At 42.2% G+C, this 24,695-nt stretch overlaps 1 protein-coding gene across 11 annotated transcripts in view; it reads left to right on the forward strand.

Moving 5' to 3' along the window:
• Window positions 1–24,695, forward strand: part of MACF1 (microtubule actin crosslinking factor 1) — a 319,804-nt gene that overhangs the window by 50,483 nt on the left and 244,626 nt on the right. For 7 of the 11 annotated variants that reach the window (XM_078331310.1, XM_078331314.1, XM_078331308.1 and 4 more), the window contains exon 2: window positions 20,301–20,362. In XM_078331310.1, coding sequence (XP_078187436.1) covers window positions 20,301–20,362 — 62 coding nt within the window. Of the gene's footprint in view, window positions 1–4,124; window positions 5,176–5,366; window positions 5,461–20,300; window positions 20,363–24,695 lie in introns of those variants that run through there. The other 4 variants (XM_078331309.1, XM_078331312.1, XM_078331320.1 and 1 more) reach the window with 2 other exon arrangements.

Genomic DNA, 24,695 nt, shown 5'->3' on the forward strand with positions numbered 1-24,695 from the left:
ATCCCAATACTTTGGGAGGCCAAAGCAGGTAGATCTCCTGAGGTCAGGAGTTCAAGACTAGCCTAGCCAAGATGGTGAAACCCTGTCTCTACTGAAAATACAAAAATTAACCGGGTGCAGTGGAACAGAGGGGAGGGGCGCCTGTAATCCCAGCTATTCGTGAGGCTGAGGCAGGAGAATTGCTTGAATCTGGGAGGCGGAGGTTGCAGTGAGCTGAGATTGCACCACTGCACTCTAGCCTGGGTGACAGAGCAAGACTCCATCTCAAAAAAAAGTAATAGAAGCCAATATAGAGGTGTATAAAAAGTAGGTGATATATTATGATTACTGTCTTATACGTTAGAAAGAAAGATGTCTGTATCTTTTATATCCTTAATAGTGTGTGATTTGGGCATTTTAGGAAAGACATTAAATATATACCTTCAGTTTTTTTTAAAAATTATTATTATACTTTAATTTCTGGGGTACATGTGCAGATCGTGCAGTTTGTTACATAGGTATACAAGTGCCATGGTGGTGGTTTGCTGCATCCATGGCCCCGTCATCTACATTAGGTATTTCTCCTAATGCTATCCCTCCCCAATCTCCCCACCCCCTACTATTCCTCCCCTAGTTCCCCATCCCCCAGGCCCCAGTATGTGATATTGCCCTCCCTGTATGCATGTGTTCTCATTGTTCAACACGCACTTATGAGTGAGAACATGTTTGGTTTTCTGTTCTTGTGTCAGTTTGCTGAGAATGATGGTTTCCAGTTTCATCCATGTCCCTGCAAAGGACATGAACTCATCTTTTTTTTATGGCTGCATAGTATTCCATGATGTATATGTGCCACGTTTTCTTTATCCAGTCTATCATTGATGGGCATTTGTATTGGTTCCAAGTCTTTGCTTTTGTGAACAGTGCCACAACAAACATATGAGTGCATGTATCTTTATAGTAGAATGCTTTATAATCCTTTGGGTATATACCCAGTAATGGGATTGCTGGGTCAAATGGTATTTCTATTTCTAGATCCTTGAGGAATCGCCACACTGTCTTCCACACTGGTTGAATTAATTTATACTCCCACCAACAGTTTAAATGTGTTCCTATTTCTCCACATCCTCTCCAGCATCTGTTGCCTCCGGATTTTTTAATGATCACCATTCTGACTGGTGTGAGGTGATATCTCAATGTGGTGGTTTTGATTAGCATTCCTCTAATGACCAGTGATGATGAGCTTTTTTTTTTCCCCATATGTTTGTCGGTCTCATCAATGTCTTCTTTTGAAAAGTTTCTGTTCATATCCTTTGCCCACTTTTTGATGGGGTTGTTTGTTTTTTTATTGTAAATGTGTTTAAGTTCTCCATAGAGTCTGGTTATTAGCCCTTTGTCAGATGGGTAGATTGCAAAAATTTTTTCCCATTCTGTTGGTTGTCAGTTCACTCTATTAATAGTTTCTTTTGCTGTGCAGAAGCTCTTACGTAAGAAAGCCAGTAGCTATCAATTCTCAGATAACTTCCGACCACATGTGGAAATACTGGCTTGAACCTTTTCCCTCCACTCACCCTTTTCAAGATCTGCCGTTATGGGTGGATCCTGAGGTCAAGAGATCAAGACTGTCCTCACCAACATGGTGAAACCCTGTCTCTACTAAAAATACAAAAATTAGCTGAGCGTGGTGACGCACACCTGTAGTCCCAGCTACTTGGGAGGCTGAGGCAGGAGAATCGCTTGAACCCAGGAGATGGAGGTTACAGTGAGCTGAGATCACACCACTGCACTCTAGCCTAGTGACAGAGCAAGAATCTGTCTCAAAAAAAAAAAAAAAAAAAAATCTGCAGGTAGCAGCCAAATTTACTTTTTCCTGCCTTTAACAGGAAATAACAAAAGGTTGGGAAAAAAAGAAGGGGAATGGCTTGGATAATGACTCTACTTGCCCATATCCTCTGGATAATTAAGAGCTGACTGTCCTAATAAAAGTCCTCTCTCCTCCACTGAAACAGAAGTAGCTTCCTTTTTGAGGCTCAGGACCTCTTGGGAACCTGAAGGAAAGGCCTGTCTTCTGTAGGTAGACTGATCTTGTCCTCAAGACTCTACCCTACTTTTCTCAGTGTTCAGTGCTGTTAGGGAAAATAGGTTCTGCTTGAGTGCCAGAGAATTGAGGATATGGCAGATTTTGTTTCACTTTCCTCCAACTTCACCCAGTAATTATTATTTTGATTTTTAGAGGCTATGAATTCAGTATTTCTAGAAATTGCCTGCATGTGTTCATTTTGGACATGTCCTAAATCTCTAGTCAACTAGAATTAACTATTTTTTAATTTTAATTTTTAATTTTTTTTTTTTTAAGACTGAATCTTGCTCTGTCGCCCAGGCTGGAGTGCAGTGGTGCAATCTCAGCTCGCCACAACTTGTGCCTCTAGGGTTCAAGCGATTCTCGTGCCTCAGCCTCCCAGGTAGCTGGGATTACAGGCACGTTTCACCACGCCTGGCGAATTTTTGTATTTTTTAGTAGAGATGGGTTTTCTCCATGTAAGCCAGGCTGGTCTTTTTTTTTTTTTTTTTAATTGCATTTTAGGTTTTGGGGTACATGTGAAGAACATGCAAGATTGTCACATAGGTACACACATGGCAGTGTGATTTGCTGCCTTCCTCCCATCACCTATATCTGGCATTTCTCTCCATGCTATCTCTCCCCAACTTCCCACCCCGCTCTCTCCCTCCCCTATTCCCCCCCCACAGACCCCAGTGTGTGATGCTCAATGTTTTTATTTCTTACCCTTTCCAAGGATATTTCACCTTCTTACATATACAACTCCTGTATCTCAGTTTGCTTATTCTGATTTAGGCCCCTCTCAGAGACAGCAGGGTATAACAGGAAGCACAGCTTTGGAGCTAGACATGTGGACATGTAATCTTGTTCAAGTTATTTAACCTGTTAAAGTCCTAGAATTTTTATCTCAAAAATGGAAATGATAATACCTTTCTTAGAGAATTGTTGTTGGGATTTTATGAAATGCTATTTAAAGTTTTTAGCACATTACCTGTGAACTAACAGTTACAGTAGATGTTCAGTTAATTTTAGCTTAGATTATTGAGTGCCTTCTAAATGTGCTAGAGATTGGATTATGAAGACAAAAGAGTCTCACTCTGTGGCCTAGGCTGGAGTGCAGTGGCGCAATCTTGGCTTACTACAATTTCCACCTCACAGGTTCAAGCAGTTCTCCTGCCTCAGCCTCCCAAGTAGCTGGGATTACAGGCATGCACCACCAAGCCCAGCAAATTTTTTTTGTATTTTAGTAGAGATGGGGTTTCACCATGTTGTTGGCCCCAGGGTGGTCTCAAACTCCTGAGCTTAGGCAATCCACCCGCCTTGGCCTCCCAAAGTGCTAGGATTGCAGGCATGAGCCATTGCACCCAGCCTCACTCAGGGAATTTAAATCTGATAAAGGAAGAGGTTACTAAATGTAAGTCAGGAAATGTTCATTTTTCTTCTCTTCCCAATTTTTTTGCATTCCTTTTCCTAATACAAGGCAAATTCTAGGAGGACCCTTCCTCTCCAAGGCTAAGACGAGTCTGGTAAGAGGGACAAACTCCGTACAGTTGTCACAGGTTATCAGGGTGAATGAGAGCTTAGTATAGGAGGGATAAAGTCAGCTGTGTGAGAACCGTTATTAGTAAGCAGTAACAGGATTATTAGCAGCTTGTAGGTGGGAGGGATACCCACTTGGGAGTGAAGGAAGTTGTCAAGCAACTGAGGCAGGTCATAGGGCTTGTTTAAACTGAATGGCTTGCTAGGCAAGCTTGCATTTACTTTTTTTCATTTGTAGTCTTTTGGACTAATCTCTGGAAACTCGTTTCCTGCATGCTCCCCCTCCTGCCTCCCTGCCTTCAGGAACAGGATTGAAAGCAGCATTAGCCTGAAGAAGTCGTTCTATTTAGGGAGCTAGAGCAGAGGACCAGTGATTAGGCCCTTATCTGCAGCGTGGCCTTTTTGAGTGGTGTGGGGCAGGGCTGCAGTGTCTGTTCTGACACCCACAGAGGCTGGACTTTTCTGTCCCCTGATTGGGTCAGAACTGTGAAGAACCAATAGATGGGCCAGGCCAGCTGAATGAAAAAGCCCTTCATTGTGTTTCTTCAACATTCCAGTGTCTGGTACAATTAGCCAAGACTCGGAAAACAAGTTGGACAAACAAACAAGGAGCCTTCTACTGTTGGATAAAAGGATTTCTGGCGCAGCTGAGTTAAGTGCACTGACTGTAAAGACAGAGTAGGAGGATCTGGGAAGAAGGAGGGGACTTTGGGATGCCATTCCTGGCTGGATGAGGGGAAAGAATGGAGCAACAAGCAAATGGTATTTTTGAAGCTGATAAAATCTGCTGTGATAATTTACCTGGGAGACTGGCTGAGGTGGGGCTACTCTGTAAAGTAGGTGGAATCATTGGAGAGTGACTGTGACTCTTATCTTTGGGCAGCTGTGAGTGCGGGGAAGGGAATATCTCTTTGGAATCTAGGGATCTGTTGGCAGTGGACAGTGAGTGTATGAGCTTGCTCCATTATAGTTGCTCCCGTTATGAGACCTTCTCAGTTGGTTAACACTTTATATGTACTTCTGCCTGAGAAGAGGCACACCTGAAGAACAAGTTGTTGGGCAATGAATACACTCTTCCTGACTTGGCAGTAAACTACTTAGCTCACCAGCTCTCCTGCAACTAAGGTTCACCAGGTTACAAGCTTCTGCTCTGCAAAGGGAGAGTAACTCAAAGACCAGTTTCTGCTTATTTGGGCTTACTCACTTCATACCTTGACTGGACTTTTGCATATGGAGCTTTCCCCTCTGTATGCCCTATTGGTCTGGAAACACTGAGCTACTTTGGAACAGCATGCTATATGCCTGAGACATGGGCCCAGTTTTTGGAAGTGCCCTAGGGAGGAGCTTCTTCTCTGACCTCAAGGGAGAAAGGAGGTCAGTAGGAAGTGGTGGGTGGAGCCACTTCTCTGTTCTGCTGTCTCCTTTCTACATCTCGAAGCCCTTTTTGAGGAGCTGCGAAAGGTGCACAGGCCACTAGCTGGAGGTTCTTTGGTACACCCTCCTTTTAGGTGGGGTCAGCAGACACAGGGGCGCCATGTGGCCAAGTTACCAAGATGAACACGAGTTCAACGCCCACCTGGTTTGTCGCATGTGCTGTATGGGTTAGTATGTGAAGTTTTTTTTTTCCTTGTCCGGGCCTGAGGATCCCAAATAGCCCTTGCTCACATTGACTCATAGGAATGTATGAGCTTTGAAGCCTTGTGGTGTTAACAACCTTTAGGCTTGTTAAAATGTGCAGTGGAATAGATTAGGGTGTCCTACTTCCTGGGAACTTCTTAAGCTTGCAGTAACTGGCAGTTAAGAGCCCAAGCTTTGAGTGTAGGACTTTTTTATAGAGACTGAATTCATGCTCATGCTTCTGCCTGTATCAGGAAACCACTTTTAAGGTATGTTGTATAGTGCTGAAAGTCCAGAGTGTATTTTTAGCAGAAGTCAGTTGGTTACGGAATCTACCTCTGAGCAGACTGAGGGTGTGGGAGGTGGGAGGGAGGAGTCATGGCCTAAGTTTCCTCTTTGGGGCTTATTGCTAGTTCTCTTACATGTTCCTCTGCCAGCTGTGACAGAGAGAGAAAAAGGCTCAAAGATGATCTGGGGACAGGGACCTAAATAAGAGAGGTTAGAGAAAGAGTCATGTTAGCTGTGACTTAGATCTTGATAAGGCATTATTAAATAATGATTGTTTAAGTAACGTCCTGTGGCCTTGAACAAGTGACTTAACCTTTTTGGCCATAGGTTTCCTTGGTTTCCAAACTGTAGGGTATAGAAACTGGCGCTAGACTGAGAGACATTAACTCTGTAAAATGAAAAAAATATAAAGAAAATGTAGTGTGTCTTTCATAAAGCTAAACCAGGATTGTCTTTTATTCTGAAACTGTCTTTCCTACTTTTTAATGTTAAAATATCCTTTATTTTATGAAATAATTGTTATTATATGGTAGTGTGTTTTTAAGATATCCTTAAGAAAATAAAAAGTTGACAACTTCTGTTAGGCTTTCTGATTTACTGTGGAACATGTATTGGTCTATGAAATCTAAGTTTGGGAATCACTGGTTTGGTAATCCACTATCTTTTGATTTTATGCTTTGAGTCTTTAACAGGGAGCAAAACTGTGACTCAAATAGGCAGATTTTCATTAAAATAGAAATAACTGGTTGTTTGATGAAGAGGAGATCTTAGAAAAATCTCAGAAGGAGAGCGAAAAAACTAGGTTCTCATCAGTCCAAGTATGTAGGTGCTTTTTGAGGAAAAGAAGCTGCCACAGCAATAATGCTTGGGGCACAAGGAGGGGCAGTCTTAGTGTCTACCTTTTTATCTTTCCTGGATCATTGAAATTTCTTCCCTGGGACCTAGAAGAAAGAATTGCCTGTATCTAAAAGTGCTTGGAGATAAACATATAGCAGAACCTTTTCTGTAACCAACAGAGAAGTACAGGAAAGTCCAAAATCTTTATTGAAAGTTTCAGGGCAAAAACATAATAGCCCCATCTCCCCCTAACCCACGTAATCTCCTAAAGGCACTGTGGCCTAACAGCTAAGAAAATGGGTTTGGCACCAACTGTCTACCTGGGGTTTCTACTCCACGACTTAACAGCTATATGAACTGGGAACATTGCTTAGCCTTTCTCTAGCTTGGTTTTCTTGTTATTTATTTATTTATTTTTCTTTTTTTTTTCATATCACTGTAAAGCAAAATCACTTGTATAGGGAGAATGGATGAAGATTAGCAGTGGATTTTCATGTTATATACTTTCCACATTATATTACTTCTATAACTACCAGCTAGCATTTGTTAACTTATTATGTGAGAGAGACTGGGGCTAATTGCTTTCATATCATATACTCCTCACAATCAATCACGCCATGATTTAGGGTCTATTTTATTTTATTTTTGAGACAGAGTCTTACTCTGTAGCTCAGGCTAGAGTGCAGTGGCATGATCCTCTACCTCCTGGGTTCAAGTGATTCTCCTGCCACAGACTCCCAAGTAGCTGGAATTACAGGTGTGTGCCACTACCCCTGGCTAATTTTTGTACTTTTAGTGGAGACGGAGCTTTCACCATATTGGCAGACTGGTCTCAAACTCCTGACCTCAAGTGTTCTACCTCGGCTTCCCAAAGTGCCGGGATTCTAGGCGTGAACCACCACACCCAGCAGAAATATGGTAAAATTTTAATTTTGCATTGAAGCAGATCTCAATCCTCATTGGCACTTTCTTGGTCTACACGAATCATTGTTGATAGATGCCTTTCATGAATCCCTATTATTATTAGTACTTCTTTTACCTTGATTATATAGGACTGCATTGTATTGTCTTCTAATAATTTTATGGAGGTTAAAAGTCTATGATCTGACAGACTTGGAGTTGAATCTCAATTCTGTATACTGTGTGACTTTGGGAAAATTACTAACAAGCCTTTCTGAGCATAAATTTGCTGAACTATAAGCATACTTGATAGAGTTGTGAGGACTGTCAAATACTAAATGAGATAGGCCTCACACAGTGCCTGACAATGAATACAATAAATATTGAGGTCTACTTACCTCCCAAAGTGGACTTGTAGCCCTCTGAGGATAGCAATTGTTTATAATGTTGGTGCCATTGTACGTTATTGCTAAGCACATTTTAATTGTGTGACCTCCAATTTAGCTTGCTTCCTTTGTGCTCACTTTGGAAACATTAAGTGGTACAAAATTCCCTGGATCCAGATGTGGTAAGGAGAATTTAGGAAAGCTGATTCTGTAGAGAAAATATCTGAGTGGGGAATTCCTGTTCCTTGCTGAAAAGCAGCTTTTTTTTTTTTTTTGGGAGAGAGTCTCACTCTGTTGCCCAGGCTCAAGTACAGTGGCACCATCTCAGCTTACTGCAACCTCTGCCTGCTTGGTTCAAACAGTTCTCCTGACTCAGCCTCCCAAGTAGTTGGGATTACAGGCTTGTGCCACCATTCCCAGCTAATTTTTGTATTTTTAGTAGAGATGGGGGTTTCACCATGTTGGTCAGGCTGGTCTTGAACTCCTGACCTCTGGTGATCTGCCCACCTTGGCCTCCCGAAGTGCTGGGATTACAGGCTTGAGGCACAGTGCCCAACCTGAAAATACCATCTTAATGTGTCCTTGTGGCTATAACCTTGACACCTAGAGGACTCTCATTATATATTTGTTTAATGAATATTTTTCAGTACCTATTGTTGTCTTAACTGTTGGATAGTTAATGAAAAAAAAATTTATTTTTGAGATACAGTTTTGCTCTATTCCCCAGGCTGGAGTGCAGCGGCTCAATCCCAGCTTGCAACCACCGCCTGCCAGGTTCAAATGATTTTTCTGTCTCAGCCTCTTGAGTAGCTGGTATTACAGGAGCACACCACCATGCCTGGCTAATTTTTGTACTTTTAGTAAAGATGGGGTTTCACCGTATTAGCCAGGCTGGTCTTGAACTCCTGACCTCAGTTGATCTGCCTGCCTCAGCCTCCTAAAATCCTGGGATTATAGGTGTGAGCCACTGTGCCTGGCCTTTAATGATTTTTTTTTTATTTTTTGAGACAGAGTCTCACTGTCACCAGGCTGGAATGTAGTGGTGTAATTTTGGCTCACTGCAACCTCTGCCTGCTGGGTTCAAGCGATTCTCCTGTCTCAGCCTCCCAAGTAGCTGATACTGCATGTGCATGCTACCATGCCTGGCTAATTTTTTTTTAAGTAGAGTAGAGTTGGTTTCTCTGTGTTGGCCGGGCTGGTCTTGAACTCCTGACCTCAAGTGATCCCCCCACCTCAGCCTTCCCGAGTGCTGGGATTACAGGGGTGAGCCACTGGGCTTTAAAGAAGTTTAAAGCATGGATCTTGTCTTGAAAGAGCTCAGTTCAGATACAGAAATGGACTTACATACAGAGATCTCTAATAATAGCATTTATATGCTTAGTGCTAAGTAAACTGAAGGAATAAGTGCCATAGGCATCCAAAGGTGGCTGACATGTCTGGAAAGCTGTACAGAAGCACGACCTCTACTGTGCTTGGTAAGGAGGCTCTAAGTTAGATAAGTTCCAAGAGAAGAGGGTAGATAGTTCAGTTGGGGAAAAGGATGAACAAAGGCAGGGATGCAAGAAAGGTATGTTTCGAAACAATAAGGAGATTGAAATGGTTGCAGTTGAGTCATGAAGGGGCGAGTCTAGAGATAAAGTTTAAAGAGTTAGATAGATTGTAAATTTCTTCAGGTCCAGACCAGGTCTTTGTCTCCTTTAACAACCTAAAACATAATGAATAAAAACTGGAATTGAATTTTATAGGGTAAAGTGGTGATTAGGAAGATTTGTCAAAATAGAGTTATCAGTTGTTAACTCCAGTTCCTTATCTTCAGTTCTGACTGCTCTTCTGAACTCTAGACCAAAGATTCCAATTGTCTTTGAGAAGATCCTCCTAACAACTCGATTTTTTTTTTTTTTTGACAGGGAGTCTTACTCTGCCACCAGGCTGGAGTGCAGTGTCGAGAACTCCACCTCCCGGGTTTGAGCGATTATCCTGCCTCAGCCTCCCGAGTAGTTGGAACTACAGGCATGTGCCACCACACCCAGCCAAATTTTATATTTTTAGTAGAGTTGGGGTTTCATCACGTTGGCCGGGATGGTCTTGATCTCTTGACATTGATCCGGCCGCCTCAGCTTCCCAAAGTTCTGGGATCACAGGTGTAATTACAGGAGCCACCTGCTCCCTGTCAGCACACCTCACTCTTTGTCTTCTACTTTAGCCAGTGTGCCCTCACCAAATCATTGCCTCCTTCCGTTTTCATTATCTTGAAGTTCCACTCTCTTCCTAGTTGCTCTGACCAGAAACAAGAGAATTGTCTTGAACTCTGCCACTCCTTACAAAGGCTATTTAAAATAGCTAAAGGCTATTGTTTCTACCTCTACGTTGTCATACAGATCTACCTGCTCTCTTCTTTACATTCCTGCTGCCTCTGCCCTAATTCATGCTGTTAAGATTTCCTTCCTGGTCTGTCACTGTAGACTTCTAACTGGTTCTTCTACATCTTAGTGTTTTTCTGGTATTATGTGGCCCTCAGTCCCATGCCAGATTAGTCTTCCCAAAACATACTCGGGGTCAGAAAATGTCAGTGGTTCTGCTTAATTAAGTACATACTCCTTACTCTAGCTTTCCTGGGTCCTCTGTGATGTCACTTAGCCGTCATTAGCCTGCTTGCTCATCACATTGCTAACTTCATGGTATAGTTATGTATGCAATAGCCATACCGTTCCCTAAAACACATTCTGTATACTTACATGTCTCCAAATCACTACTTGTGCTTTGTAAATTAAAAAAAAAAAACAAAAACTTGGGGCCAGGTACAGTGGCTCATGCCTGTAATCCCAGCACTTTGGGAGGCCGAGGCGGGTGGATCACGAGGTCAACAGATCGAGACCATCCTGGTTAACATGATGAAACCCCGACCCTACTAAAAATACGAAAAATTAGCTGGGCATTGGTGGCACGTGCCTGTAATCCCAGTTACTTGGGAGGCTGAGGCAGGAGAATTGCCTGAACCTAGGAGGCGGAGGTTGCGGTGAGCCAAGAATGCACCATTGCACTCCAGCCTGGGTAACGAGCGAAACTCCGTCTCAAAAAAAAAAAAAACCTTAAAAATTAAAAAAACTTTTTTTTAGGCAGGGTCTTGCTGTCACCCAGGCTGGAGACAGTGGCACAATCTTGGCTCATTGCAACCTCTGCCTCCTGGGCTCAAGTGATCCTCCCACCTCAGCCTCCCGAGGGCTGGGACCACAGGCACAAGCCACTTCACCTGGCTTATTTTTGTATTTTTTTGTAGAGACAGAGTTTTGTCATGTTGCCCAGGCTGGTCTTGAACTCCTGAGCTCAAAAGATCCACACACCTCAGCCTCCCAAAGTGTGGGGATTATAGGTGTGAGCCATTGTGCCCAGCCTACTTGTTCTTTTTTTTAGTTTGGAATTTCTTACCCCTTCTTTGGGCTGGCAGAATCATCCATTGTCATCCAAGGTTTACTTCAGACACCATTCACTTCTTGGCCTTTTGTTGTCTAGGATCAGAAACAGTTCTGCCACACCTTCCATAAACACCTCCTACCCCTCTTTGGGGATTAATCAATGCTGTGCTTGTGCTATAGTGTCAATTTGTACAGCTTGTATTTGATATGTTATTTGCTTGGTGTTATTATTAATTATTTACGTTGGTCTCTACCACTAGATTGTAAACTTCATGAGGTCACAAAACAGGCCTATTCCAACTCTACTTCCCTTCTATGTCAGCTGTGGTATATCCTTTTTAGATTTTCAGGTGGTTGGTGTTTCTGGGATTCTTGAAGCGCTTTAATTTTTCTGTGGCCTTTGGAAACAGCAGAGGCTCTTCTTTCACTTCCTTTTTGAATGATTCATAATGCACTGGGACTATGTGGGTAGGCTATGTTGAATCAAAACACAGAACTTTGCACCTCAAATGCAGGCTTTCATTTGACATCAGGCCTACTCTCAAATTCCTCCTAGTAGAGTAGGACAGATAAACAAGTAAACAGTGATACCCTGCAGTAAGCATCCAAATTAGTATGTGTAACAGATGGGAAAAGCTCCTGGAGATGGGGATAATTGAGTTGAATGTTGAAGAATGAGTAGTCAGAGAAGGGGAGAGCTATATTCACAGAGTATGTGTAAAGGCATGGAACGGAGAGAAAGCCTGCCCCATTTGGGGGATATTTTAAAAATAAGGCTGGAAGTTTTTATGGAAGGGTAGAGAGATGAGTGGTAGGTAGGTATTCCATCATAATGGATCTTAGCTCCCAAGCTAAAAAGTTTGAATGTTATCCTGAATGGAGGCATCAGGCTTTGGAATTGGATAGAGCTGCGTTTAAGTTTGACTTCATGACTTACCTTGTGATCTTGGGCAAGCTGCTTAATCTGCCTAGACTTTATTTTTTTCTAGTAACATAATATCTAACTTACAGGGTTGTTGAACATTAGAAAGAATAGCTATAAGGTGCTTAACACATAAGTAGGTGCTCAATAAGTGCTATTTAAGTTCTTTTTTTTTAAAAAAGAAATGGAGTCTTATTCTGTCATCCAGGCTGGAGGAGTTCAGTGGTGCGATCTTGGCTCACTGTGACCTCCGCCTCCTGAGTTCAAGTGATCCTCCTGCATCAGCCACCCATGTAGTTGGGATTTTACAGGTGTCTATATTTATATAAATTAGCCTGGCTAATTTTTGTATTTTTAGTAGAGACAGGGTTTTACCATATAGGCCAGGCTGGTCTCAAACTCCTGACCTCAAGTGATTCACCTGCTTCAGCCTCCCAAAGTGCTGGGATTACAGGTGGGAGCCACTGCACCCAGCCTAAATGCCAACTGTTAATACTATAGGGAGAATAAGGGCTCACTGAAGAATTTTCAAGGTGGTCAGTGCTGACACAATTGAGAAGGATGCATTATAGCAGGGATATCTGTCAGAAGGAGGAGAAAGGAAGAGTTCAGTTTTAGACAAGTTGAGTTTGAGATGAGCATGAAAGTTTTAGGAGGCCATTGGATATATGAGTGGTAAAGGCCCGAGCTAAGGATACTGATTTGGAAATTATCAGTATATAGGTCACAGCTGAAACCATAAATATTCATTAAAGCATTAAGGCAGACTGTAGAGAATAGATGTTTTTAATTTTTATTGAAAAGCTATGGACAGGCGCTGTGGCTCATGCCTGTAATCCCAGCACTTTGGGAGGCCAAGGTGGGCGGATCATGAGGTCAAGAGATCGAGACCATCCTGGCCAACATGGTGAAACCCTGTCTCTACTAAAAATACAAAAATTAGCTGGGCGTGGTGGCGTGCACCTGTAGTTCCAGCTACTTGGGAAGCTGAGGCAGGAGAATTGCTTGAACCCAGGAGATGGAGGTTGCAGTGAGCCAAGATGGCGCCACTGCACTCCAGCCTGGTGCCTGGTGACAGAGCAAGTCTGTCTCAAAAAGAGAAAAGAAATGATATGGATTTTTTTCCCCTCCCATATGGCACAAAACATTTTGCATGCAATTTTAGCTGGTTCCTGCATACTCTTTCTCTACAACCCATCAGTGGACTTTTGGGTTCTTGGACATCTGAATAAGCTGTAATACAGAATGAAAAGATAAGATGGCTAAGAATGAGTAGCGTTTAAGGGATGAACAGAAGAGAAGAAACAACCAAAGAAGATGGAGGAAAACTAGGGTAGAGTGGAGTCTCAGATTCAAGAGAAAGAGAGTGGATTTAAAAGGTGAAGGAATGGCCGGGCACGGTGGCTCAAGCCTGTAATCCCAGCACTTTGGGAGGCTGAGGCGGGTGGATCACAAGGTCAAGAGATCGAGACCATCCTGGTCAACATGGTGAAACCCCGTCCCTACTAAAAATACAAAAAATTAGCTGGGCATGGTGGCGCGTGCCTGTAATCCCAGCTACTCAGGAGGCTGAGGCAGGAGAATTGCCTGAACCCAGGAGGCGGAGGTTGTGGTGAGCTGAGATTGTGCCATTGTACTCCAGCCTGGGTAACAAGAGCGAAACTCCGTCTCAAAAAAAAAAAAAAAAAAAAGGTGAAGGAATGATTAGCAGTGTCTTCTGCTACAGACAGTTTAAGTGAGATAGAACTCAAAATTATCCATTGGGTTGGCAATTAGGTGACTATGAGGAGAGCAGTTTTCAGTGAATTTGTGGGGCTGGAAGCCAGGTCACATGGAATAAAATAGGAGGTGGGGAAGTGGAGTCTGAGCATTGTCATCATACTTGTTTAGAAACCAACAGGAGAGAACCAGTAGCGAGTGAGCAGTTGAAGATATACAATCTAGGAAATATTGTTAGATTAAGGTTCCCAAGGAGAAGAGCAGCAATGAGATCCAGATTTTAGGTAGAAGCACTGACCTAGGTTCTGGAAAGGGACAGCTCTGCCAATGAAATAAAATTAGGATAGGTATTGGTAGCACGGTGCCCAGAGACCTTTGTTGATGGAGATCAATAAAGTTGGTAACAAGTATTAAATCCTTCTAATTAGGCCAGGTATGGTGGCTTATGTCTGTAAGTACTTATGCCCATCACTTTGGGAGGCTGAGGTCGGAGGATCTCATGAGGTCAGGACTTTGAGACCAGCCTGGACAACATACTCACACCCTGTCTCTACAAAAAATTTAAAAATTAGCCAGACATGGTTGCATGTACCTGTAGTACTAGATATTGGGAGTCTGAAGCAGGTGGATCGCTTGAGCCTAGGAGCTTGAGGCTGTGGTGAACTATGATCATGCCTCTGTATTCTAGCCTGGGAAATAGAATGAGACCCCGTCTCATACAAAACAACAACAAAAAGCAAATTTTTTCCAATTTAAGCCTTCTAATTCAGTAACCCCTAAGTAATTAATAAGTTTTAAAGTGTTAACTCTGAAAATTAGATGGGCAGTTTGGTTCTCTGCTTCTGTAGAGATGCTGTTGGTGGGCAGTGCGCTCTCCCTTGTTTGTTTATAGCCATTGGTGGGTCTGAGATTATAAAGAACATTAAAATGAATATTGCCTTTTCGTTGCCAGTTTTCTTCTTACATAAGAATGCTTTCTGAGAGTTTTACCTTTCTTCCTAACCTTCAGTGTTAGGCAGAAAGATCTTTGCTAGGCCTGGAATTAAACAAGGAATTTATGTGTAAGGAGCCAATCTAAAACTTGTTAAATAGTTGGAGAGTCTTAAGTTTTTATTCTGAAGGTCAGCATAATTCTTAAGGTTGCTTCTTGGATTTCCTTGCTAAAAATTATGATGTTAAAACTGTAGGCACTGTAATATTCTTTTATCCTGAAGTTTAAACCAGCAAAGAACTTTCATGTAATCAATGGGCATACCAACATAGGATCCAAAAAAAATGATCCTCCAGCTCTTATGGGCAGGAGAATTCTATAAAATCCCTTTTCTGAGGAGCTTATGGCTCAGCTCTAAGCAGGCTAGCTGAAGTCTAGGGAAGTCTTATTCAGAATAAGTACTTAAATGTCTCTCCTGAACTGAAAGTCAGCTTTTTAGCTTTTGGAACATGATTGATATGAGACCATCAGGTTTCCTTAGTACATTACCCTTAGGGAAGGCCTTGGTAGATTAACAGAATAATTTATGGGTAGTAAAATTAAAGAGACTCATGCTACTCACACATTCAGGTCTAAACGAAATAAGGCAGTGGACTAAAAAGAAAGCAAATGAATTCTGCCTCCTTTAAAATACTAGTTTAAGAGAAAATATGTTAATTTTTTCTTTTTTTCATCTGTATATCGTTTGACCTATTATAGCAAACATACATAGTTTTTATTAAAAAAAGAAATTATAAAAAGAAAAGAACACTTATGTCGTCAGAGTGAGAATTTTGTAAAATTAGAATCAGAGGCTGGGCTTGGTGGCTCAAGCCTGTAATCCCAGCACTTTGGGAGGCCGAGGCGGGTGGATCACGAGGTCAAGAGATCGTGACCATCCTGGTCAACATGGTGAAACCCCATCTCTACTAAAAATACAAAAAATTAGCTGGGCATGGTGGCGCATGCCTATAATCCCAGCTACTCAGGAGGCTGAGGCAGGAGAATTGCCTGAACCCAGGAGGCGGAGGTTGTGGTGAGCCGAGATCGCACCATTGCACTCCAGCCTGGATAACAAGAGCAAAACTCCATCTCTAAAAAAAAAAAAAAAATTAGAATCAGACTGTTTTGGGCAATGAAGGTCATTAATATAGTGAAGCAGAGTGGGCCTCATATTGTGTGAAAATGTCATGGAAACAACTTTAGTTAGGCTCTAATTTTTCCATCATGTCTTCTTATCCCATGCTTCTTATCATAAGCACACAAGTGATACTTAATGGAGTGTTGTTGTTTTTCGTTTTTTCAGACAAGGTCTCAGTCTGTTGCCCTGGCTGTAGTGCAGTGGCACAGTCACAGCTCACTGCAGTCTCAAACTCCCGGCCTCCAGTGATCCTCCTGCCTCGGCCTTCCAAAGTGCTAGGATTACAGGCATGAGCCACCTTGCCTGGCAGGGTTTTGGGGTTTTTACATATTGAACTAGATTCTTGTAGGTAACTCAGTATTGATTTCATTTTGTGTGTTTCCTTAGCCAGTCTTCTATTCATTCTTGGCCAATCCAGAACACTGTCTGGTTTTATGTTTTAGGTCTTAATATGTAGAGTTGTGGAAAATACAAAAAAGTAAATCATGGTCTCTTCAAGGAGTTAACAATCTCACTGGTAATATTAGAATAAGAATATTAAAAGTTTAGAACACTATATAATTATGTAAGTGCTGATTGAGTAAGATTAGCCCAGTAAGTAACATAGATATTTGGAGGACACAGAGACTATTGAGAACTGGAGTTGTCAGAAAAGGCAGCCAGAATTTTTCTTAAACACAAATATGATCATGTCATTCTCCAATTTAAAATCTTTCAATGGTTTCCCGTACCTATAGGATAAAGTTCGGGTTCCTTAAGGTTGTCATGAAAGGTCATGATTTGGCCCATAGCATCCTATTCAGTTTTAAATATTGCCACTACCTAATAAGCATGTCTTTCAACCATTCCTAATTCTGTGCAGTTATTTGAACATAAGCTTTTCCTTGTCTCCATGAAGTTGCATTAGCTCTAACTTCATGTAGCAACTTTGTCCCTTCCCTTCTCCATCTGGCTTATACTCATCTACCTTTTTTTTTTTTTGAGACAGTCTCACTCTGTTGCCAGGCTGCTGGAGTGTAGCGGTGTGATCTCGGCTCACTACAACCTCCACCTCCCAGGTTCAAGCAATTCTCTTGAGTCAGCCTCCCGAGTAGCTGGGACTACAGGCATGTGCCACCACACCTGACTAATTTTTTATATTTTTAGTAGAGATGGGGTTTCAATGTGTTAGCCAGAATGGTCTCCATCTCCTGACGTTGTGATCCACCTGCCTCAGCCTCCCAAAGTGCTGGGATTACAGGCGTGAGCCACTACACTGGCAGGCTTACACTCATCATTTAAGGTTAGAGTCACTCCTCTTGGAAACTTTATTAGGTCCCTTATATTTCCTGTCCCTACCTGGGTAGGCTTAACCTCTTATGTTCATGAGTACTCTGTGCTTAACTGTTACAGCACTTACCAAACTGCTTTGAAGTTACTTGTCTTCTTTGCCATACTGTCATCTCTTTTAATGGTAGGGACTATGACTTTGATATTTCTATTACCAGAATCAAAAGGACCTAGCAGTGAGGTTCTTAATAAAGATTTATTTAAAGAATAAATGAGGCCAGGCACAGTAGTGCACGCCTGTAATCCCAGCACTTTGGGAGGCTGAGGTGGGCAGATCACCTTAGGTTGGGAGTTCAAGAGCAGCCTGACCAACATGGTGAAACCCTGTTTCTCTACTATAAATACAAAAATTTGCTGGGCATGGTGGCACATGCCTGTAGTCCCAGCTACTTGGGTGGCTAAGGTGGGAGAATCGTTTAAACACGGGTGGTGGAGGTTGCAATGAGCAGAGATCACGCCACTGCACTCCAGCCTGGGTGACAGAGCAAGACTCCGTCTAAAAAAAAAAAAATTAGCTGGGCATGGTCGTGGGCACCTGTAATCCCAGCTACTCCAGAGGCTAAGGCAGTAGAATTGCTGGAATCCAGGAGGCAGAGTTGCACTGGAGCCAAAATTGTACCATTGCACTTCAGCCTGGGTGACGAGCGACACTGTCTCAAAAACAAACAAACAAAGAATAAATGAGTGAATGAATGAGCTGGATTTTAAAAAATATATAGCATTTGGAGAGATGAAGAGGAAGAGAAGTAGCCCGACATGAAGGGAAAATAAGTAGTATGAGCAAAGTGTCAGTGATTTCGATGAAACTGTAGTTAAAAGCTGATTCTGATTCAGTTTGCAGATGACATGGGCTTGGAAAGGATGATGAAGATTTTGGATAACTGAATCAGCATCTAAAAAGATCAAAATATGTTGGCATGACAATGGTCAAATCTAATAAGAATTCTGACTTCAAATACTTTCAGGGCTCTCTTAAATGAAAGATGGATTAAACTTTTAAGTCTAATAGTAATACTTCTAACAGTTTCAAATGAGAGTCAGTAGGTAGAAGTTATAAAAGCAGAGTATGACATTTTATAGAACTATTACATTGGTACATTGTCTTATGAGTTAGTGAATTCTCTATTATCCTAAATTTTAAACATCAAGAATACTGTAGATATATGGCATATTTGGACAGACCTTTCAATGTGAACTTATGATTCTTTGTTGTTGAAGGGATTTGTGTGTCAGCAGAGAATTAGACTATGTAATATCTAAGGTCCGTTCCTTAGTTCTGTAGTTTATAGTTGAAAGAAAATTGTTCTTGCAAAGCAAGAAAGGATTCAAGGCTGAAAATAAGGATGCGAAGATAAAACCAGAGACCAAGATAAGAAAATGCTTATTGAATGGCTATAAACTCAGAAAAAATAAGTATATAAGTATATTCACCTGAGATGTAGAACAAGCATTGGCATTGTTTGGAATGGCACTGTGTTGGCTTTTCCTTGGGTATCAATAAGAAGAAAATAACTAAGCACTGGAGAGAGAGAACCTGGCTGAAGCTTATATAAATGACTAGTGAGCAAGATATATATACCTCTGCAACTTTCTTCTGAAATGTTCTCTGTCTTGGAAAAGATATGGAAGAGTCAAGCAGCAGGCAATGGTGGTAACCATTGATTGTCATGGTAAATGTAGTAGGCGGTTAGGCAGGTGAAAGTCCCTGGGGTATTAGTGAGGGCAGCTTTGAATTGCGTAGCCATGTGGTCTAGCATGGACTGGGATAATTTTAGAGTTCTTTTTCTTTTTATGAGACTATGTCTCACTCTGTCACCCAGGCTGGAGTGCAGTGGTGTGATCACGGCTCACTGCAACCTCTGTTTCCCAGGTTCAAGCGATCCTCCTACCCTCCTGAGTAGCTGGGATTTCAGGTGCACACCACCATACCCAGCCAATTTTTGTATTTTTAGGAGAGGTGAGGTTTCACCATGTTGGTCAGGCTGGTCTCGAACTCAGCTCAAGTGATCTGCCAGCCTCAGCCTCTCAAACTGCTGGGATTACAGGAGCCACCATGCCTGGCTGTATATGTTCTTAATGAATAGGGTAAAATAAGAATGGAGCGGCTGAAGGTTGAGAATGATTTGGAGAGGCCATGTGAGATAGATAATCATAAGTGCTAGATAGATACAAGAGGTGGATAAAGGTATGTTTGGGGAAGGAGTCAGACCCAAAATGTGGCAGTGTGGTGGCTGGACATTAATTGGAGATGAATGTCAGTGGACCCAAGTAGGCACAGATGCATTGTCACATATATATTCACATATATGTAGAGATAAATGAACCAAGTCGTCAGGGAAGGTTAGGGTAGATAGATTTGCCATGTGGAAGGGCAGCAGGGCATGGTCAATGACAGGATGATTTGAAAAAGATGTTACACGGGATGGTGTGGGCTTCCAAAAATAGAAAAGGAGCAGGGCTGATGGCTCAGTTGTCTAGAAGTGGCCCTGGGAATTTGGTAGGAGTAGGAGAAAGTAAGTCCTCTACAGGATAAGGCCTCTGTGGAGCAGTCAATGTCAAGTATTGAAAGTCATGTTTCTGTTAAAAGAGGTTAAAAAAAAAAAAAAAAAAAAAAAAAAAACTTGAGAAAGAAAGGGAGTTTGCTTCTGTGAGAGTTAGGAGAAGGGAGAGAGAGAAGAGACATGCAGTGGGAGTAAACTGGGCAGTTTTGAGAGTTTGGTTGTTTTGTTCATGGCTGGTAAAGAAATTGGAATGCAGGAAGTACTGGGGTAGGAGAGGGAGGGAGTTTGGTATTACTCAGGCGTATCTGCACATGAAGAGTGAAATTTTAACCACTGTAATATTTGTGTCCCAAATGCCAAGGCCACCTGTCCGTTGGTGGTATCACAGCTTTGGGTTTTTGAAGCTCGTTGTGAAGGAAGTGGGGAATCACTCTGTTCCCTGCTCTGCTCAAATTATACTAAGGAGACTTTGTCATGATATGATATTTGAGGCATGTGATGATTCTGTCTGATTTGTAAAGTGACAACATGATCAGGACCAAAGAGGAAGTTCAGAATAGGCTAAACCTTCCTAAGAAGTCACTGTCCCACAGTTATGTGGGTAAGTTGTCCTAGAGAAACAGAGGTATGGGTAGGGCAGTGGTGTGGGAACCTGTTGCCTGGGTAGCACTAAGTCAGTGCCTTCTCTGTGTTTCTTTTACAGATGAACGGGACCGGGTTCAGAAGAAAACATTCACCAAGTGGGTCAACAAACACTTGATGAAGGTAGGACCCCTTCATATATGCTGCCCCAGATCTCACTGCTCTCATCTGGACCTGCCATTCCTTCTTTCGGATGGTTTAGATTGTTTGTTGTGTGCTCAAGTCTATGAAGATACACATGTGACTTTGCTTTTCTCTTCTTACCTTTTTTTTTTAATAGAGATGGGGTCTCGCCATGTTGCCCAGGCTGTTCTCAAACACCTGAGTTCAAACAATCCTCCTGCCTCAGCCTCCAAAGTTCTGGGATTACAGGCATGAGTCACCATGCCTAGCTTTTTGAAAACTAATATACTCATAGTGGTATGGAAACTTGTATTGGTCTGCTTCTTGGTGAAGACAGTATTACATACCATTACATCAGGAGGCAGAGGTTGAAGATATCATGGATGATTTTTAAAAATTCAAAGAACAGTTTACCCCTAGCTTTATACACTAAAGCGATCTTCCCAGCTCAGCCTCCCCAAGTGTTAGGATTATAGGCGTGAGCCAGTGTGCCCAGCATATTTTTATTTTTAATCTGAATACTATGGAAGGATAGGAGAGGGGGATTTTGTCTCTAAAGTGTATGAATTTTTTTTTTTAGATGGAGTCTCGCTCTGTCACTCAGGCTGGAATGCAGTGGCATGATCTCAACTCACTGCAACCTCCGCCTCCTGGGTTCAAGCGATTCTTCTGCCTCAGCCTCCGGAGTAGCTGGGATTACAGGCGTGTGCCACCAGTACTGGCTAATTTTTATACTTTTAGTAGAAATGGAGTTTCACCATCTTGGCCAGGCTGGTCTTGAACTCCTGACCTTGTGATTCACCCACCTCAGCCTCTCAAAGTGCTGGGATTACAGGCATGAGCCACTGTGCCCGGCCAAAGTGCATGACTCTTAAATGTTCAATCTGATGAATTTTACATGATTTTTACCACCAGGTAGTCTAAGATACAACAAGGGCTGGGTGAAGATTTGTTATTATTTTTATTTTAAATAAAAGAGGCATGTTAAGGCTCACCTAAAGATAAACAGTGTGACTACTGTGGCCATCAGGATCTGAAAACAAAGTTTTTGAATTAAAATAATAATCAGTGCTTCTCTGTGAAAGGTCGCCAATGATCCTTTAATTGGCCTATCCAGTAGCCTATTTCATATTCCTCTTGATTTCTCTGTAGCATTTGACACTGTTGTCTACCTCTTAAAACCCTCTCTTATACTGACTTCTAGACCATTGCTTTTTCCTGAATGACCTCTTTCCTCTGTGAATGCATTTTTTTCAGCCTGTTTCACTGGCTTTTCTTCCTCTGTCTGACTCTTCCATCTTGGTGTTCCCCAGGGTCCTAACTTTGGCCATTTTTTGGTTTTGTGCTCTGTATTATTCTTGGGTAGTGTCATCCATTGTAGCCATCAGGATTGTTTGGTTGCATGGGATACAAAGAAGCACAAGTAGAAGTGGATATGGGATGATCTCACAGAATCTGATGTTTAGATATAGCTGGGCTTTATGAAAACTATAAACAGTTATCAGAAAACATCTCTCTCTCTCTTTCTCTTTCTCTCTCTCTCTCTCTCTCTCTCTCTCTCTCTCTTTCTCTCTTCCTCCCCTCCCCCCCTCTCTCCCTGTCTCTCACTGTTTTGGTGTGGGTGTGGGGGTATGGGGTGTGTGACAGGGTTTGCTCTGTTGCCAGGCTAGAGTGAAGTGGTACAATCATAGCTCACTATAGCCTCCAACTCCTGGGCTCAAATTATCCTCCTACCTCAGCCTCCCAAGTAGCTAGGTTTATAGGCATGTGCCACCATGCCTGGCTAATTTTTGTGTGTGTTTTCATAGAGATGGGGTCTTGCTGTGTTGCCAAGGCTTGTCTTGTACTCCTGACCTCAAGCAATCCTCCTGCCTTGGTCTCCCAGTGTCTTGGAATTACAGGCATGAGCCACCATACCTAGTCTAAATGGGACTTTTTTGTTTTGTTTTTTTGAGATGAAGTGTTGCTCTGTGTTTCAGGCTGGAGTGCAATGAGCCACCGTGACTAGCCCTAAATCAAACACTGTATCCTAAGTTCTTTACATGGATTATTTCATTGAATTCTTCAGTGATCTTATGCTGTGGGTTCTGTTAATATCCCCATTTTATGTACTCCTTAGAGAGGGTAAGTAATTTGTCCAAGGTCATGCTGCTGGAAAAGGGCAGAACTGAAATTTTAGAATTTAGGCAACCTAAAGTCTAGAAACTGTACTCTGAACCTATGCAGAACTGGCTCTGGTTGCTGCCTACCTTTCCAGGCTCATAGCACCAAGTTTCCCTCATACCTTGAGCTCTTGCTGAACTATGTACCATGCTGTTATATGACTCTGTATCTTTGTTCATTCTACTTCCAGTGCTTGGAATACCTTTCCCAAGTTTGTTCTCTCTGGATAACACCAACTTAACCCCTCTTCAATAAATATTTTCCTGACTCTCTGATGTGGAACTGACTACCCTTTCTTAGTGCCGGTGACAGTACTCCTTACGTGCAGCATCCGAAGTGTTTATATACATGCTATATCTTTCAGCTATATTATCACTTGAAGGCAAATATTGTGTCTTATTGTTTATAGTGTCAGGACAAAGAAGGGAGAGAAATAAGGAGAAAAGAAATTGTGATTTCCATTTTTTTTTAAGACAGAGTCTTGCTCTGTTGCCTACCTGCCCAGCTTCATTTCCAAGCACTCTATTTTTTATAGCTTGCGCTGTAGCCTCGAGACAACTCATTGCTCCCTAAATACTGTGTACTTTCACACCTCCTTGCTTATTTTTTTTTTCTCTCCTTGCTTATTTAATTTCTCTCCCTAGAATGCACATCCCAGCCTCCTCTGCCTCACCATCACATCACCCACTTCACCTTCTAGGCCCGGCTCCAGTATCACCTTCCTAAGATTCTGACCTATGTTCCTCAGACTAAATCAACTGCAGCTCCATCCCTGTTTCATACTGCCTTGAAGAGATGCCTGTGTGTTCACTCATCTGTGTTCTCTATTAGAGTACTCATTGAGGACTGAGGTTGTATTATGCTACTTTCTCTGTTAAATGCTGCACAGAGCTCATAAGAAGTATCCAATTTGTGGATATTTGGATACTTGTTAGCTTGAGGTAACTAATTTGTTAGCTTGAAGTAACTAATATTTCTATAAATACTAAACTAGTGTTTTATAGCTTATAAAGCACATTCCTATCTGACTTAAACCTTATAATAACCCTGAAGTAGGTAAAAGTATTTTATCCTCTCAATTTTAACAGCTAGGGAAAATGAGAGAGGAGTCAAGTGACTTCGCCAGAATGAACAGCTAGTGAGGGATGGAGCTAAGGATCAAACAGTCATGAGTCTACGGATCATAATTACTTGTTCTTTCTGCTAACCATGCTCCCATCTCTAACATCTGCTAACCATCTCTAACAGTTGGAGGAACTGAATCGATCCTGCCTTGACCTTGTCCCCTGAACTTTGTAGTGAATTCCAATGCTCTGGCTCCTTGCTGCATGTTTGTAGCTCTGCCTGTTGGATCTCTGCCTCAGTGCTGTGTGATGACAGGAGGCTCGGGAGGGAGAAGCTAGAGGAACACATAAGAGCATTGTTAGAAATTGGAGGCCAGCCAAAGCTTTACTTGAATCCTTGGCTGTTTTTCATCTCTTCTCAGTCCCCTAGCCTTACAGTTTCAATAGCATTTGCTTATCTTGGGCTATTTCAGAGAGAGATTGATTGCTAATCAGAGTTATTGCTGTAAATCGGAATTCTTTTAATTTGGGGTTGAGAATTAGGGATTGAGATTTTTTTTTGCAACTCAAGCATCCTTTGCTTTGCTCCCTAAGTACACCCCAGATTAATACTACCTTTGGCGGGTAGAACAATGTAAGGACAAAACCAGCCAGGTGGCCAGGCACAGTGGTTCAGGCCTATAATCCCAGCACTTTGGGAGACTGAAGGGGGCTGGATCACTTGGGGTCAGGCGTTTGAGACCAGCCAGGCCAACATAGTGAAACCATGTCTCTACTAAAGATACAAAAATTTGCATGGTGGCTGGTGCCTATAATCCCAGCTACTTGGGAGGGTGAGGCAGGAGAACCACTTGAACCCGGGAGGTAGAGGTTGCAGTGAGCTAAGATTGTCCCACTGCACTGTAGCCTGGGCAACAGAGTGAGACCCTGTCTCAAAAACAAACAAACAAACACCAACCAGGTCTCCCAACTTCTACATTTTTAGTAGATCTTGGGGACTCGTGGATCCCCTGATACTCTTTTTGGAAACAGCTTACTTTGGGATAAGCAAATTAATTCCTCCTTTTTGAAAACACTTCTGATCCAATCTTAAAAGAGATTTGTTA

This window comes from Callithrix jacchus, chromosome 7, assembly GCF_049354715.1.
Source record: "Callithrix jacchus isolate 240 chromosome 7, calJac240_pri, whole genome shotgun sequence".
Lineage (NCBI taxonomy): Eukaryota > Metazoa > Chordata > Mammalia > Primates > Cebidae > Callithrix > Callithrix jacchus.